Source organism: Micromesistius poutassou (genome assembly GCF_964030765.1).
Source record: "Micromesistius poutassou genome assembly, contig: SCAFFOLD_5711, whole genome shotgun sequence".
Lineage (NCBI taxonomy): Eukaryota > Metazoa > Chordata > Actinopteri > Gadiformes > Gadidae > Micromesistius > Micromesistius poutassou.
This window is the reverse complement of record NW_028178729.1, coordinates 1-14,575: the sequence shown is the minus strand read 5'-3', so window position 1 is coordinate 14,575 and position 14,575 is coordinate 1. Positions and strand designations below refer to the sequence as shown.

Sequence of the window (14,575 nt, the reverse complement as noted above, 5' to 3'; positions counted from 1 at the left end):
GATGGTTAGTGTATACGGGAATGGGTTAACCTAGTGATGGTTAGTGTTGGCTCTTGGTTCTATAGATATATTGTTTCTCTTTCTCCTGACTAGTGGACTGACTGTAAGTCTCTCTGGATGACAGCGTCTGCTAAACGCTCTGAAGGTAGCCTCACTCTGGAGTCTGTGTGTGTTGGGAGGGCTTGGTGCTCATGTCGGTGATCTATGAGGTGATGGCTGAGGCTGTTGAGTCCACCTTATTGACTGTCAACACCAGGCCCCCGTGCCAGCTCGTCTTTAATAAGGTGCTCCTCTGTGTCTCGTTGAGAGGGATCCTTTGGTCTGACAGTGTTGTGGTTCTCTTGGCAGTCCCGGGCCGTCGGTCTGTCCTGAAGCGAGGGCTCTGGTGGAGTGGAGGCTGTTCCCCACACGGCTCACATTATCTCGTCAAGAGCCCCCCCCCCCCCCCCCTCGAGTCCTTGAATTGACATTCTCTGGATTTTTCCTTGTTTTTGTGTTTACGATGAGTTTGGAAAAATGAGAAACACTTGTAGTTCTTGTAGAGACTTCTGAGGCTCTAGAGGAGAGGGCACCTTGATGGAACTCATTTCTGTAAACCCTTTTTTATTGCAGTGACAGTTTTGTAAAATAGAATTGATTTAGAATACGCAACAGATTTAGCATTTAGCTGGCAAACACTTTGTTGTTGCTTTCCAAAACTTTAGTTTGTGAAGCTTCACTCGTTTTCATGCGATTGCTGACTGCAATAAAACCCTCTGCGTCTAAGGTTCAGAGTCAGAGGAGCTTAGCCCCGCCCCCACGTGTTCCTGTCCAACCACCTCGCTCCCCTTCAGTTCATGCCCCGCCCCCTCACGCTACCCGGGTCCGCCTCCAGGCCGCCCCTCTTGTTCTGTACTTGTACCACGACCATAACAAGTGTTTCTAATCTGATACCTGGGGTCATACACACACCTCCTGAAATAAATGAACAACTTTTTGACGACTTATAATAATATATTGCTTAATGATCATTGAGCAATCTTAATGATTGCTTAATGATGCATCTCTTATCAATTACTTATCATAGCTGTCCATAATAACTTGACCGTTGTATTTAAACGTTGTTTGCCAGAGTTTGAGTCCACAGTCTATTAGCCTAGCGTTGAACAGAGTCATGATGACATAGTGTTCACTGTATAAACCACACCCCAGTGTCCCAAGAAGAGGCTCCACCCCTTACTGCTTCTTTATCTAACGGATCAAAAACATCGAGTGGGGGCGGCGTGAGGCTCAGGAGGCAGAGCGGGTCGCTGGTCCCCTGAAGGTCGCTGGTCCCCTGAAGGTCGCTGGTCTGATCCCCGGCTCCTCCTCCTCCTAGCGGAGTGTGGAGGTGTCCCTGAGAGAGACGCCTCCCCCTGACTGCTCCTGACCCGCTGGCTGTCGCCCTGAGGGGCTGACTCCGCCGTCAGTGTGTGAATGAGTGATGAACGGGTGAATGTGAGGCAGTGCTCTAAGGTGCTTTGAGCGGCCCCTGGTCAGAACAGCGCAGTATGGATGCAGTCGGTTGACCGTTGCAGTGAGTCTATGGCGTGTGCTCCTCCTCTGTGCTGCAGGGTTCTGGCTGGTGTGGGCCATCATCGTCCTGCTCAGCTGCTTCTGTATCTGCCACCACCGCCGCACCAAGCACCGCCTGCAGCAGCAGCACCGACAGCACGAGATCAACCTCATCGCCTACCGAGAGGCCCACAACTACACCAGCCTGCCCTTCTACTGCAGTAAGACCCCACAACTACACCTCAACTACACCACAACTACACCACAACTACACCTCCTACTGCAGTAAGACCCCACAACTACACCAGCCTGCCCTTCTACTGCAGTAAGACCCCACAACTACACCTCAACTACACCACAACTACACCACAACTACACCTCCTACTGCAGTAAGACCCCACAACTACACCAGCCTGCCCTTCTACTGCAGTAAGACCCCACAACTACACCTCAACTACACCAGCCTGCCCTTCTACTGCAGTAAGACCCCACAACTACACCTCCTACTGCAGTAAGACCCCACAACTACACCTCAACTACACCTCCTACTGCAGTAAGACCCCACAACTACACCTCAACTACACCTCCTACTGCAGTAAGACCCCACAACTACACCACAACTACACCACAACTACACCTACTGCAGTAAGACCCCACAACTACACCTCCACTTTTATCCAGTGTGACTCACAACGGTTAATTCACACATTCACACACCGACGGCGGAGTCGACCACGCAGAGCGACAGCCAGCGGGTCAGGAGCCGTCAGGGTGAGGCGTCTCACTCAGGGTGAGGCGTCTCACTCAGGGTGAGGCGTCTCACTCAGGGAACCTCCCCAGCCTGACGGGGCCATCCTCCTCAGCAGACCAGCCCACTCACGCTGTCCATCCCCTCTCCCCTCTCCCCTCTCCTCTCTCCTCTCCTCTCTCCTCTCTCCTCTCTCCTCTCCCCCCTCTCCTCTCCCCTCTCTCCTCTCTCCCCTCCTCCTCTCCCCTCTCTCCCCTCCCCTCCCCTCCTCCTCTCCTCTCTCCTCTCCTCTCTCCCCTCTCTCCCCTCCCCTCCCCTCTCTCCTCTCCTCCCCTCCCCTCTCTCCTCTCCTCCCCTCCCCTCTCCCCTCTCTCCTCCCCTCTCCCCTCTCCTCCTCTCCTCTCTCCTCTCCTCTCTCCCCTCTCTCCCCTCCCCTCCCCTCTCTCCTCTCCTCCCCTCCCCTCTCTCCTCTCCTCCCCTCCCCTCTCTCCTCTCTCCTCCCCTCTCCCCTCTCCCCTCTCCTCTCTCCTCTCTCCTCCCCTCTCCTCCCCTCTCCCCCCTCCCCTCCTCCTCTCCCCTCTCCTCCTCTCCTCCTCTCCCCCCCTCTCCCCTCTCCTCCCCTCTCTCCTCCTCCTCTCCCCTCTCTCCCCTCCCCTCTCTCCTCTCCCCTCTCTCCCCTCCCCTCTCTCCTCTCCCCTCTCTCCTCTCTCCTCCCAGGGTTCCTCCCTAACTACCTCCTGCCCGACTACGAGGAGGTGGTGAACCGGCCCCTGACCCCGCCCCCCCCCTACAGCGCCTTACACACCGTCTCCTCCTCGCTGGCCCCGGGGCCCCCGGGAGGGGCGGAGCAGGAGGCCCCGCCCCTCCCGGCGGGCCCCGACCCGGACGCCCCGCGGCCCCGCCCCCGCCCGGAGGAGGCGGACCCGGCCGGCGGCGGCGGGGGCGGCGGCGGCTTCCTCCCCAAGGCGGACGACAAGCCTCCGCACGCCGCGCGGCTCACGGGCTCCATCACGCGCTCGGACGAGGGGGAGGGGGAGGAGGGGGAGGAGGAGGAGGAGGAGGAGGGGGGGGAGGGGGGGGAGGGGGGGGAGAAGAGGGAGCGAGGAGGCGGCGGCGCAGGCGACGGCGGTAAGGAGCCGGGGGGGCAGCGAGGCCCCCCCCCCGCGGCCGGGCGGCGGCGGCGCTTCACGGGCGACTCGGGGATCGAGGTGTGTGTGTGCGGCACGCGGGGGAGGAGGAGGAGGGGGGGGGGAGGAGGGCGGGTGGGGGGGGAGGGGGAGGAGGGGCAGGAGGGGGAGGGCAGGGAGCTGAAGGAGCTGGAGAGCCTCCTGGGCTGCACTGAGGACGAAGAGGAGGAGGAGGAGGACGACGACGAGGAGGAAGGCGGCGGTGGAGGAGAGTTCTGCGAGAGCTGCGGTCCACGGGCTCTCAGGGAGGAGGAGGAGGAGGAGGAGGAGCGGGCTGAGGAAGGGCAGAGGGGTGAGGAGCAGGAGGAGGAGCATGAGCCCGGTGCACCGCCTCCCGCCCTCCCCCAGCAGGAGGTGCTGCAGCACGGCCACCGTCCCTAGAGCTGGAGGCGGTAGGACCGTCCCTAGAGCTGGAGGCGGTAGGACCGTCCCTAGAGCTGGAGGCGGTAGGACCGTCCCTAGAGCTGGAGGCGGTAGGACCGTCCCTAGAGCTGGAGGCGGTAGGACCGTCCCTAGAGCTGGAGGCGGTAGGACCGTCCCTAGAGCTGGAGGCGGTAGTCCCTAGAGCTGGAGGCGGTAGTCCCTAGAGCTGGAGGCGGTAGGACCTGAACTCCCCCTCAGGGCGGCGGCCGTGCCGGGCAGAGAGAGAGAGAGAACAGTCGTGGTCCAGCTGTCCTCCGCCATGTGTTGCGTTGTTCTCTGTTTGACCTCGTTGACGTGCGTCTGGATTCCACACGGACCGGTCCGGAGTCCGGACGGACGTCTGAGGTCAACAGGACCTCAACTCATCCAGAGAACCTTTAACCCTTAAGGGAGCAACGGACCTCAACTAATCCAGAGAACCTTTAACCCTTAAGGGAGCAACGGACCTCAACTAATCCAGAGAACCTTTAACCCTTAAGGGAGCAACGGACCTCAACTAATCCAGAGAACCCTTTAACCCTTAAGGGAGCCGCTGTGGCCTTAACCCCTCTGCTCCCGTCGGGGTGCAGCGCCCAGGAGCCGCCAGCAGGGGGCCAGAACCCTGAGCCCAAGGAGCTCCTCACCGGAGCCCCCCCCCGCCCCCCCGGGGGGGGGGCAGGTGAGATTGCGGTTAAACCACCGAGCCAGCAGATTGTGAACGAGTGCACGAGGAACCGACACACGAGCCGTGTGTTGGTAGTGCGGTGGTGTAGCGGACAGCGGAGGCTCAGTGTGAGGGCTCTGCTCAGGGCTGTGAGGATGAAGCAGCCTCGGCCCGTCTGGTGCAGACCGGTTAACATCAGCTCATGTCAAGCTTCTCTTTGTCTCTTTTTTTTTTTTTTTGCACAGCATGTATTTTTTTTGGAAGAAGGACGTAACATTTTCAAACAGTCAAATATGCTATTCTACCAAGCTATGATTTGAGTCTTAATCTGCGAGGCATATTGTCTTTGATACGAATATGCAGTAAATGCAAGCTTACTTTAATACACTTGCTTACGGTTAATGGTCCATGATGAATGTCACACGAACAACGCCACAGACGATTGAAGCAGTCGCTGGATCCTCGCGTATCTCCTTAAGTGAATAATCAATGAAAAGCTTTTTAGAATTAGTATCCAATAAAACCCATATGGCTTAAAGATGATCTATCTTAAATGTAGCTGTTCTAGACGTAATTGAAGCTGCTCTTTCTGACATGGTATTGGGTTATTTTATAACGTTGTATAAAACACTTAAATGCTTTATTTTAATACGGTGCTTTGGTCTACAAAGCACAACTGTCTCTCTGTTGATCAAACCTTTAAAGCCAGTCCCTTGTTAATGTACACCTTATGACAGAGTACATGAGATACTTTGTAATGTACAACTGAATACATGATGTGGCTGTTGAATAATACACAGTATGGCCTAAACACATTCTGAAGTGCTTTTCAATATAACTTTTTTAGGGTGGAAAATAAATAAATAAATATATTCTTTTCTCCTGAAATGGTGGTACTACAAATAGATTATTTTCATATCCGCAAAGTCCCTCGTCGAAAGAACGACGTCATCAGTGGCGCTCGTGTGTGACAATATTCTGGGACACGTTATCAAAGGGTTCGACGATATAGTGGGCACATACATGAAGATAAAGATTAGTATTTTATTGTTTAGGAGCACATTGTAATCTCCTGAATGTGAGTGTGAGTGATGCCTGAGCGGTGCTCCTGTCATCGCCACAACGTTTCTGACCCTCTTGCCAAAGAGTTCTGCTCGTCACCCGGTGAAGCTGGCTGTGCTCCTGTGCTTTGAATGTGGGGTTGTCCATAACCCGATTAGTAAACCGCCACGGTGGATGTACGTCTAATAAACATCTCTTTAAATACTGTGAAGACAGCGAACACTACTTTTATTATCGGTCATTTATTATCGGTATTGTTGCTGACTAAGACGTGTATAAGTCCATAATAAATAAACACGTTAAGGTGCCGTTAGAGTCTGTACCTTTACAGTGGCCCCTGCACACATGTTTTAACCTCTAGATTGTTTCAAACTACCAGATGTTACGTTTGGATTCCACCACATCTGTTCAGAATTTCAAATGTTCAAACACAGAATTTCTTCCAACTCTGATTCTAGAAATATCAGGGACAGAGGCCCACTACACATAAAGTTGTCTAAATCCCACATTTACATCAAACATTCAAAGATAATGACATCACTTACACACATGTACACTGACTTATGCATGTTTATAATAAATAAAAGTATGCACCCTTAAAATGCATATATGCACAAACGCCTGCACAAGGATAGTACTACTATACCATCCCATGTATAGTTTGATTCTTCAGTATTCACACAGCTGTGACATTTATCATGGTCATTAACCACTACCACTAGTACTACTAATATACTAAACCTACTATTACTACTACCACAAGTATTACTAGTACTACTACTACCACTACACAGCAATTAAACACATTGAGAATATTCAGTTGTAAAGCCATCCGCTTTATAAAAATAAAGGCTTTTCCGTTTCCCAGGGCATTTAAGGCGTCTAACAGGATCTGACCATCATATGATTCAAAGGACATAGAAGTCTCATAGCTCCTATTACTATATATACCTACATACTATTTCAATGCATGCGGACCGGAGAGGCAAAAGGGGGCGTGTCTGTGGACGCAAGGCATCATGGGAGATGAACTGAGTGGTCCAGAGTGCAGCAGGCTGAACCAGTGATCCAGTGATCCAGGGATCCGTCCCCGTTCTTTTAAGTCAAGCTGCACCCATCGCGGACTGGGACTCACATCTTAGACCAGTGTAACGATGGCTGACACCGGGAGGTAAGAATAGACCCCTCACCGCTCAGCGTCCCGTCAGTACTGTGCGCTGATGTGTTATGATGGAATGATGCAGTATTATTACTGCTGATAGTACTGCTGTCAGAGTATTATTATTGTTACTGCGGGTTCACTGACCCGGGCTCAACTCGTCCGACCTGCAGACGTGCTGCTCTCTCTCTCTAACTTTAAAATATATATATGATATATACAACCTAACATGGGCTTAGTAATACGAACACTTAACACTCAATGCCTAATGAAATTATTTAATGAAGGACATCTTTAATGAAGAAGATAGCAGTCGAAATAGTCTAGAAGTTGTGTGCGCATGCGCGACAGTTCTGTCTATAAATCTATAGATATCTTCAGATCATAGCGTTATGAATCATAACGTTATGATAACGTTAGAGTCATAATCATAACGTTATGATTATGACTCTTTGTTCGCAGTACCCGAGGCTTTGAGGACACCGCCACGCATGTGAACGTCAAAGTATGTGCTCTCTCTTTCAAGTCTAGTATTATGTTCTGTTATATAGTTATTTTTATATCCTATTATATACAGTTATTGGACAAACTGCACTCACTGAATGTAGTATAACCTCACCCTAATTTTTCTGCATCTTGTTTAATTATACTTATATACTATACCTATACTATACTTACTACTACTACTATACTTACTACTACTAGCCTACTACTACTATACTACTACTATTAGTACAATAGTACTACTACTACTACCACTACTACTGCTACTACTACTACTACTACTGCTACTACTACTACTACTACTACCACTACTACTACTACTACTATCACTACTACTACTACCACTACTACTACTACTACTACTACTACTACTACTACTACTACCACCACCACTACTACTACTATACCACTACTACTACTACTACTACTACTGCTACTACTACTACTACTATCACTACTAGTACTATCACTACTACTACTACTATCACTACTAGTACTATCACCACTACTACTACTACTACTACTACTACTACTATACCACTACTACTACTACTACTACTACTACTACTACTACTACTACTAGTACTGCTGCCACCCCTCCTCCTCATGTCTCTGCTCCTCCCCAGGAGTACTACGGTAAGGTCCTGACGAAGACGTTGGATCTGAAGACCAACGCCTGCGTGACGCCGTCCGCCCCGGCTCCGCCCCACGTCCGCCAGGCGCTGAAGAGGGTGCACCCCGACGTCAGTGACAAGTCAGTCCCCGGACCGTACCCCCAACCGGACCGTACCGCCAAACCGTACCCCAAACCGTACCCCGAACCGTACCGTACCCCCAAACCGTAACCCCCAACCGTACCGTACCGCCAAACCGTACCCCAAACCGTACCCCCAACCGTACCGTACCCCCAAACCGTAACCCCCAACCGTACCCCCAACCGTACCGTACCCCTAACCGTAGCCCCCAACCGTACCCCAAACCATACCGTAACCCCTAACCGTAGCCCTAACCCCTAACCGTACTCTAAACCCCAAACCCTACCCTACCCGTACCCCAAACCCCCAACGTACCCCTACCGTAGCCCTAAGGGACACCTGTTGACACTTCTGTCAGTGTGGCCCCCTTGTGCCCCCTGATCCCCCCTCCCGGTGTGACCCCCCCCCCCCTCGGTGTGACCCCCCCCTCCCGGTGTGGCCCCCCCCCCCCTCGGTGTGACCCCCCCCTCCCGGTGTGGCCCCCCTGTGGTTGTGGCCCCCCCTGACCCCCCCTCCCGGTGTGACCCCCCCTCCCGGTGTGACCCCCCCCCCCCCCCCCCCTCGGTGTGGCCCCTCCTGACCCCCCCCCCCTCGGTGTGACCCCCCTGACCCCCCCTCCCGGTGTGACCCCCCCTGACCCCCCCTCCCGGTGTGGCCCCCCTTGACCCCCCCTCCCGGTGTGACCCCCCCCCCCTCGGTGCGACCCCCCAGGTACTACGGCTGTGGGCTGGTGGTCCCGGAGTGCCTGGAGGGCTGCCGGGTTCTGGACCTGGGCAGCGGCAGCGGGCGCGACTGCTACATGCTGAGCCAGCTGGTCGGGGAGGAGGGCCACGTCACCGGGGTGGACATGACGGAGGACCAGGTACCAGCGCATAGACAGGACCGGGTACCAGGTACCAGCGCTTAGACAGGACCGGGTACCAGGTACCAGCACACAGACAGGACCAGGTACCAGCACATAGACAGGACCGGGTACCAGGTACCAGCACATAGACAGGACCGGGTACCAGCACACAGACAGGACCAGGTACCAGCAGACCATCGTCTACACAACAGACTAGAGACAGGGCTGCCGTTCTGTTGACCTGTTGTGATTAGAGATGTTCCGATTCCATTTCTTCCTTCCCGATACGATTCCTGACCTCGAGTCTCGGCCGACCAAGTTTATACTGATCCAGTGTCTAGCGTTGTAACGACTGACAGCACTGGTTCTCATTGAAGGCTTCTGTTACCATGACAGACATGTGAAGTCGCTTCACTTACTGTCCACAACTCTTTTTGTTCAGAACTAGATTATTGACTTTATAATATATTTATACGTATAAATAACACTATATTTGCAGTCTTATAATTAAGCATGAGCTTAATTGACTTGTTTCCCATTCGGCCTCTCCTCCTCCGACCGCTAACGAACGCAGCGTAACACTGCAGTGTTCATGTTCTCTGTGTCGTAAACGTGTACTCGCCGATACCCGATACTGCATTTTAGGCAGTGTGGGAGGAATTTCCGACAGTGGTATGGGTATCAGAACCACTCTAGTTGTGATCCTCGTTGGGGTCTTAACCCACACAGTCCAGGTGGTCCACATAGCGTGGTCCAAACGATATCAGAAAGATGGCCTGAAATCTCCTTCTTGTTTAGCTCAACTGGAGGAGCTTTGTGACCGCGGGATGCAGGACTGTTCCTCTGTCTATAGGCTGACTGTTCTCTGACTGTTCTCTGGCTGTTCCTCTGTCTATAGGTCTCTGGCTGTTCCTCTGTCTATAGGTCTCTGACTGTTCCTCTGTCTATAGGTCTCTGACTGTTCTCTGACTGTTCTGACTGTTCTCTGACTGTTCTTCTGTCTATAGGTCTCTGACTGTTCTGACTGTTCTCTGACTGTTCTGACTGTTCTCTGACTGTTCTCTGACTGTTCTCTGACTGTTCTCTGACTGTTCTGACTGTTCTCTGACTGTTCTCTGACTGTTCTTCTGTCTAAAGGTCTCTGACTGTTCTCTGACTGTTCTCTGACTGTTCCTCTGTCTATAGGTCTCTGACTGTTCTCTGACTGTTCTCTGACTGTACTCTGACTGTTCTCTGACTGTTCTCTGACTGTTCTGACTGTTCCTCTGTCTAAAGGTCTCTGACTGTTCTCTGACTGTTCTGACTGTTCCTCTGTCTAAAGGTCTCTGACTGTTCTCTGACTGTTCTGACTGTTCTCTGACTGTTCTGACTGTTCTCTGACTGTTCTGACTGTTCTCTGCCTGTTGGCTCCAGCTGGAGGTGGCCAGGACGTACCTCGACTACCACATGAAGGAGTTTGGCTACAAGAAGCCCAACGTCTCATTTGTCCGGGGTCACATCGAGGCCCTGGAGGAGGCCGGCGTCCAGGACCAGTCCTGTGACATCATCATGTAAGAGGCCGTCACAGGGAGCTCCTCCTCCTCCTCCTCCTCCTCCTCCTCCTCCTCCTCCTCCCCCTCCTCCTCCTCCTCCTCCCCCTCCTCCTCCTCCTCCTCCTCCTCCTCCTCCTCCTCCTCCTCCTCCTTCACCTCGCTCTCCTTCTGTGGAGCGTTTGTGTTTTCATGAGTTTCACCCATGAAGTGGTTTTACTGAAGAGGCCCCGCTGTGTGTGATGCTCCCCAGTTCCAACTGCGTGGTGAACCTGTCTCCGGACAAGAGGCGCGTCCTGGAGGAAGCCTTCCGCGTTCTGAAGGTAAGGCGTGGTCAGTGACCTCTGACCTCTTCCTGTGACCTCCAGTGAAAGTCTCCAGATACAAGGTGCCTGTTCTGAAGCACCGTACGTAGCAGGTCATTAACAACGCTGTGAAGTAATGTGTGTTTGAACGGGTCAGGATGGGGGGGAGTTCTACTTCAGCGACGTCTACAGCAGCGGGCCAATGACTGAGGAGCTCAAACAGAACCAAGTACTGTGGGGTACTGCAGAGATGTTTCAATATGTTTTACTACTACTACTACTAGTACTACTACTATACAACACTACTATTACTACTACTGCTACTACTATACAACACTACTACTACTACTACTACTATACAACACTACTACTACTACTACTGCTACTACTATACAACACTACTACTACTACTACTACTACTACTATACAACACTACTATTACTACTACCACTACTACTACTACTACTACTATACAACACTACTACTACTACTATACAACACTACTACTACTACTGCTACTGCTACTACTATACAACACTACTACTACTACTACTACTACTACTACTATACAACACTACTACTATACAACACTACTACTACTACTACTACTACTACCACCACTACTATACTACCACTACTACTACTATACAACACTACTACTACTACTACTACTACTACTACTACCACCACTATACTACCACCACTACTATACTACCACCACTACTATACTACTACTACTACTACTACCACTACTATACTACTACCACTACTACTACCACTACTATACTACTACCACTACTATACTACTACCACTACTACTACCACTACTATACTACTACCACCACTACTATACTACCACCACTACTATACTACCACTACTACTATACTACTACCACCACTACTATACTACCACCACTACTATACTACTACCACTACTATACTACCACCACTACTATACTACCACCACTACTATACTACTACCACTACTATACTACTACCACTACTATACTACTACCACTACTATACTACTACCACTACTACTATACTACCACCACTACTATACTACCACTACTACCACCACTACTATACTACTACCACTACTACTACCACTACTATACTACTACTATACTACTACCACTACTACTATACCACCACTACTGTACCAGTCCTCCCCCCCCCTCCTCCCCTGGTCTCTGAGGTGTTGTTCTCTGGTTCTCAGGCGAGTGCATCAGCGGCGCCCTGTGGTGGGAGGACCTCCTCCAGCTGGCTGTGGAGGTGGGCTTCAGCGCGCCGCGCCTGCTGACCGCCAGCCCCGTCACCGTGGACAACAGCGAGCTGCAGAGCATTCTGGGTAACCCACCGTCTCCTCGGGGACCCCCCGTAGCGCCAGGTCCCTGCGGCGGTCGGTCCTCTACGGTCTAACGCCCCCCTGGTCCTCTCTCTCTCTCTCTCTACGGTCTAACGCCCCCCTGGTCCTCTCTCTCTCTCTCTCTCTACGGTCTAACGCCCCCCTGGTCCTCTCTCTCTCTCTCTACGGTCTAACGCCCCCCTGGTCCTCTCTCTCTCTCTACGGTCTAACGCCCCCCTGGTCCTCTCTCTCTCTCTACGGTCTAACGCCCCCCTGGTCCTCTCTCTCTCTCTCTCTACGGTCTAACGCCCCCCTGGTCCTCTCTCTCTACGGTCTAACGCCCCCCTGGTCCTCTCTCTCTACGGTCTAACGCCCCCCTGGTCCTCTCTCTCTCTCTACGGTCTAACGCCCCCTGGTCCTCTCTCTCTCTCTCTCTCTCTACGGTCTAACGCCCCCCTGGTCCTCTCTCTCTCTCTCTCTCTCTACGGTCTAACGCCCCCCTGGTCCTCTCTCTCTCTCTCTCTACGGTCTAACGCCCCCCCTGGTCCTCTCTCTCTCTCTCTCTCTCTACGGTCTAACGCCCCCCTGGTCCTCTCTCTCTCTCTCTCTCTCTACGGTCTAACGCCCCCCCTGGTCCTCTCTCTCTCTCTCTCTCTCTCTACGGTCTAACGCCCCCCTGGTCCTCTCTCTCTCTCTCTCTACGGTCTAACGCCCCCCTGGTCCTCTCTCTCTCTCTCTACGGTCTAACGCCCCCCTGGTCCTCTCTCTCTCTCTCTCTACGGTCTAACGCCCCCCCTGGTCCTCTCTCTCTCTCTCTCTCTACGGTCTAACGCCCCCCTGGTCCTCTCTCTCTCTCTCTCTACGGTCTAACGCCCCCCTGGTCCTCTCTCTCTCTCTCTCCTACGGTCTAACGCCCCCCTGGTCCTCTCTCTCTCTCTCTCTACGGTCTAACGCCCCCCTGGTCCTCTCTCTCTCTCTCTCTACGGTCTAACGCCCCCCTGGTCCTCTCTCTCTCTCTCTCTACGGTCTAACGCCCCCCTGGTCCTCTCTCTCTACGGTCTAACGCCCCCCTGGTCCTCTCTCTCTCTCTCTACGGTCTAACGCCCCCCTGGTCCTCTCTCTCTCTCTCTCTCTACGGTCTAACGCCCCCCTGGTCCTCTCTCTCTCTCTCTCTCTACGGTCTAACGCCCCCCCTGGTCCTCTCTCTCTCTCTCTCTCTACGGTCTAACGCCCCCCTGGTCCTCTCTCTCTCTCTACGGTCTAACGCCCCCCTGGTCCTCTCTCTCTCTCTCTACGGTCTAACGCCCCCCTGGTCCTCTCTCTCTCTCTCTCTACGGTCTAACGCCCCCCTGGTCCTCTCTCTCTCTCTACGGTCTAACGCCCCCCTGGTCCTCTCTCTCTCTCTCCTGCCACCAGGGGACTTCCGTTTCGTCTCAGCCACCTACCGGCTCTTCAAGCTCCCGGCCGGCGGCCGCAGGGCGGCTCAGGTCATGTACGAGGGCCACATCACGGGCCTGGAGGACAGCTTCACCCTGGACACGCACCACACCTTCAAGGTCCGGAACCAACCACCCATCAGCTGATTGATCCCATACCGATACCGGTATCGGACATTGCTCCGATACGGCCCGCAGTGTCGACTATCGGCGAGTACACGCCGATAGTCTCTACGCCGGTCCGTAGAACTTCACTTTCCCGTTCCGACTCTCCTCCTCCGATGGTTAGCGGTGGCAGCGTAACACCGTAGTGTGTGACGCTGGTTCTACGGACCGGCATAGAGACTTTAATGTTGTTTCTATTATATATTATTAATGTAAATGATCTAGTTCTGGGAGAAGAATAGTGGACAGTAAGTGAAGAGAACCCAGCGCTGTAATAAGATAAGTCACTAGACGCTGTGTCGGTATCAACTCGCTATCGGCCCGTACTCAAGGTCAGGAATCGGAATCGGGAAGGAACAACTGGTCTGGGAGCACGTTGTGGTGGTGGTGTTGACGCTGTGTGTGTTTGTTTGCCTCCAGGCGAAGGAGGCGGTGGCGGTGGACGGCGAGGTGGCAGAGATCCTGATCCGTTCCCGGTTCTCCGATGAGTTCACCGTGCAGCCCGGCGGGCCCGGCGCCGCCGTTCCCAAAGTGAGTCCTGCTGTTTGTACACGTGTCTCCATAGCGAGTTTAAACCGATCCAGCGTCTAGCGTGGTAACGGCTGCACTGCTTCTCATTGAAGGCTTCTCTCACCACCACAGACATGTGAAGTCGCTTCACTTACTGTCTAAACATTTTTACTCAGAACTAGATCATTTACATTTATATAACAATATAACATTTGTAGTCTTCGAGTTAAGCGTGAGCTTCCATGTTTTTAGGTCGGCGACGACGCGTTTCCCACTCTGACTTCCCTCCACCTCCGACCGCTAACGACCGCAGCCTAACGCCGTAGTGTCTGATGTTCTCTGGGTAGCATGAGTCATGTGATGTCAATGAGTCATGTGATGGTCAAATGAGTCATGTGATGGTCAAATGAGTCATGTGATGGTA

General features: G+C 52.9%; 2 protein-coding genes across 2 annotated transcripts; both read left to right on the top strand.

The window, feature by feature from the left end:
- Window positions 1–1,518: 1,518 nt before the first annotated feature.
- On the top strand, window positions 1,519–5,798 carry LOC311373455 (uncharacterized protein; the record flags this gene model as incomplete). Its single annotated transcript, XM_084490225.1, has 3 exons — window positions 1,519–1,754; window positions 2,999–3,322; window positions 3,377–5,798. Coding segments are annotated over 3 exons (1,033 nt in total), but the record flags the coding sequence as incomplete, so codon positions are not given.
- Window positions 5,799–6,617: 819 nt separating this feature from the next.
- Window positions 6,618–14,247, top strand: LOC311373456 (arsenite methyltransferase-like). Its single transcript, XM_084490226.1, has 10 exons — window positions 6,618–6,767; window positions 7,218–7,260; window positions 7,886–8,013; window positions 8,726–8,876; window positions 10,272–10,408; window positions 10,641–10,710; window positions 10,850–10,931; window positions 11,912–12,043; window positions 13,457–13,596; window positions 14,062–14,247. The coding sequence occupies exons 1-10, from the start codon at window positions 6,751–6,753 to the stop codon at window positions 14,230–14,232; spliced, it is 1,071 nt and encodes a 356-aa protein (XP_084346352.1). The 5' UTR covers window positions 6,618–6,750; the 3' UTR covers window positions 14,233–14,247.
- The last annotated feature ends 328 nt before the right edge of the window (window positions 14,248–14,575 follow it).

Bases quoted from the DNA above. Each gene is read 5' to 3' on its own strand.
- LOC311373456 (XM_084490226.1), top strand. The intron at 8,877-10,271 runs GTACCAGCGCAT...TGTTGGCTCCAG, and splicing joins TGGACATGACGGAGGACCAG to CTGGAGGTGGCCAGGACGTA. The intron at 12,044-13,456 runs GTAACCCACCGT...TCCTGCCACCAG, and splicing joins CGAGCTGCAGAGCATTCTGG to GGGACTTCCGTTTCGTCTCA.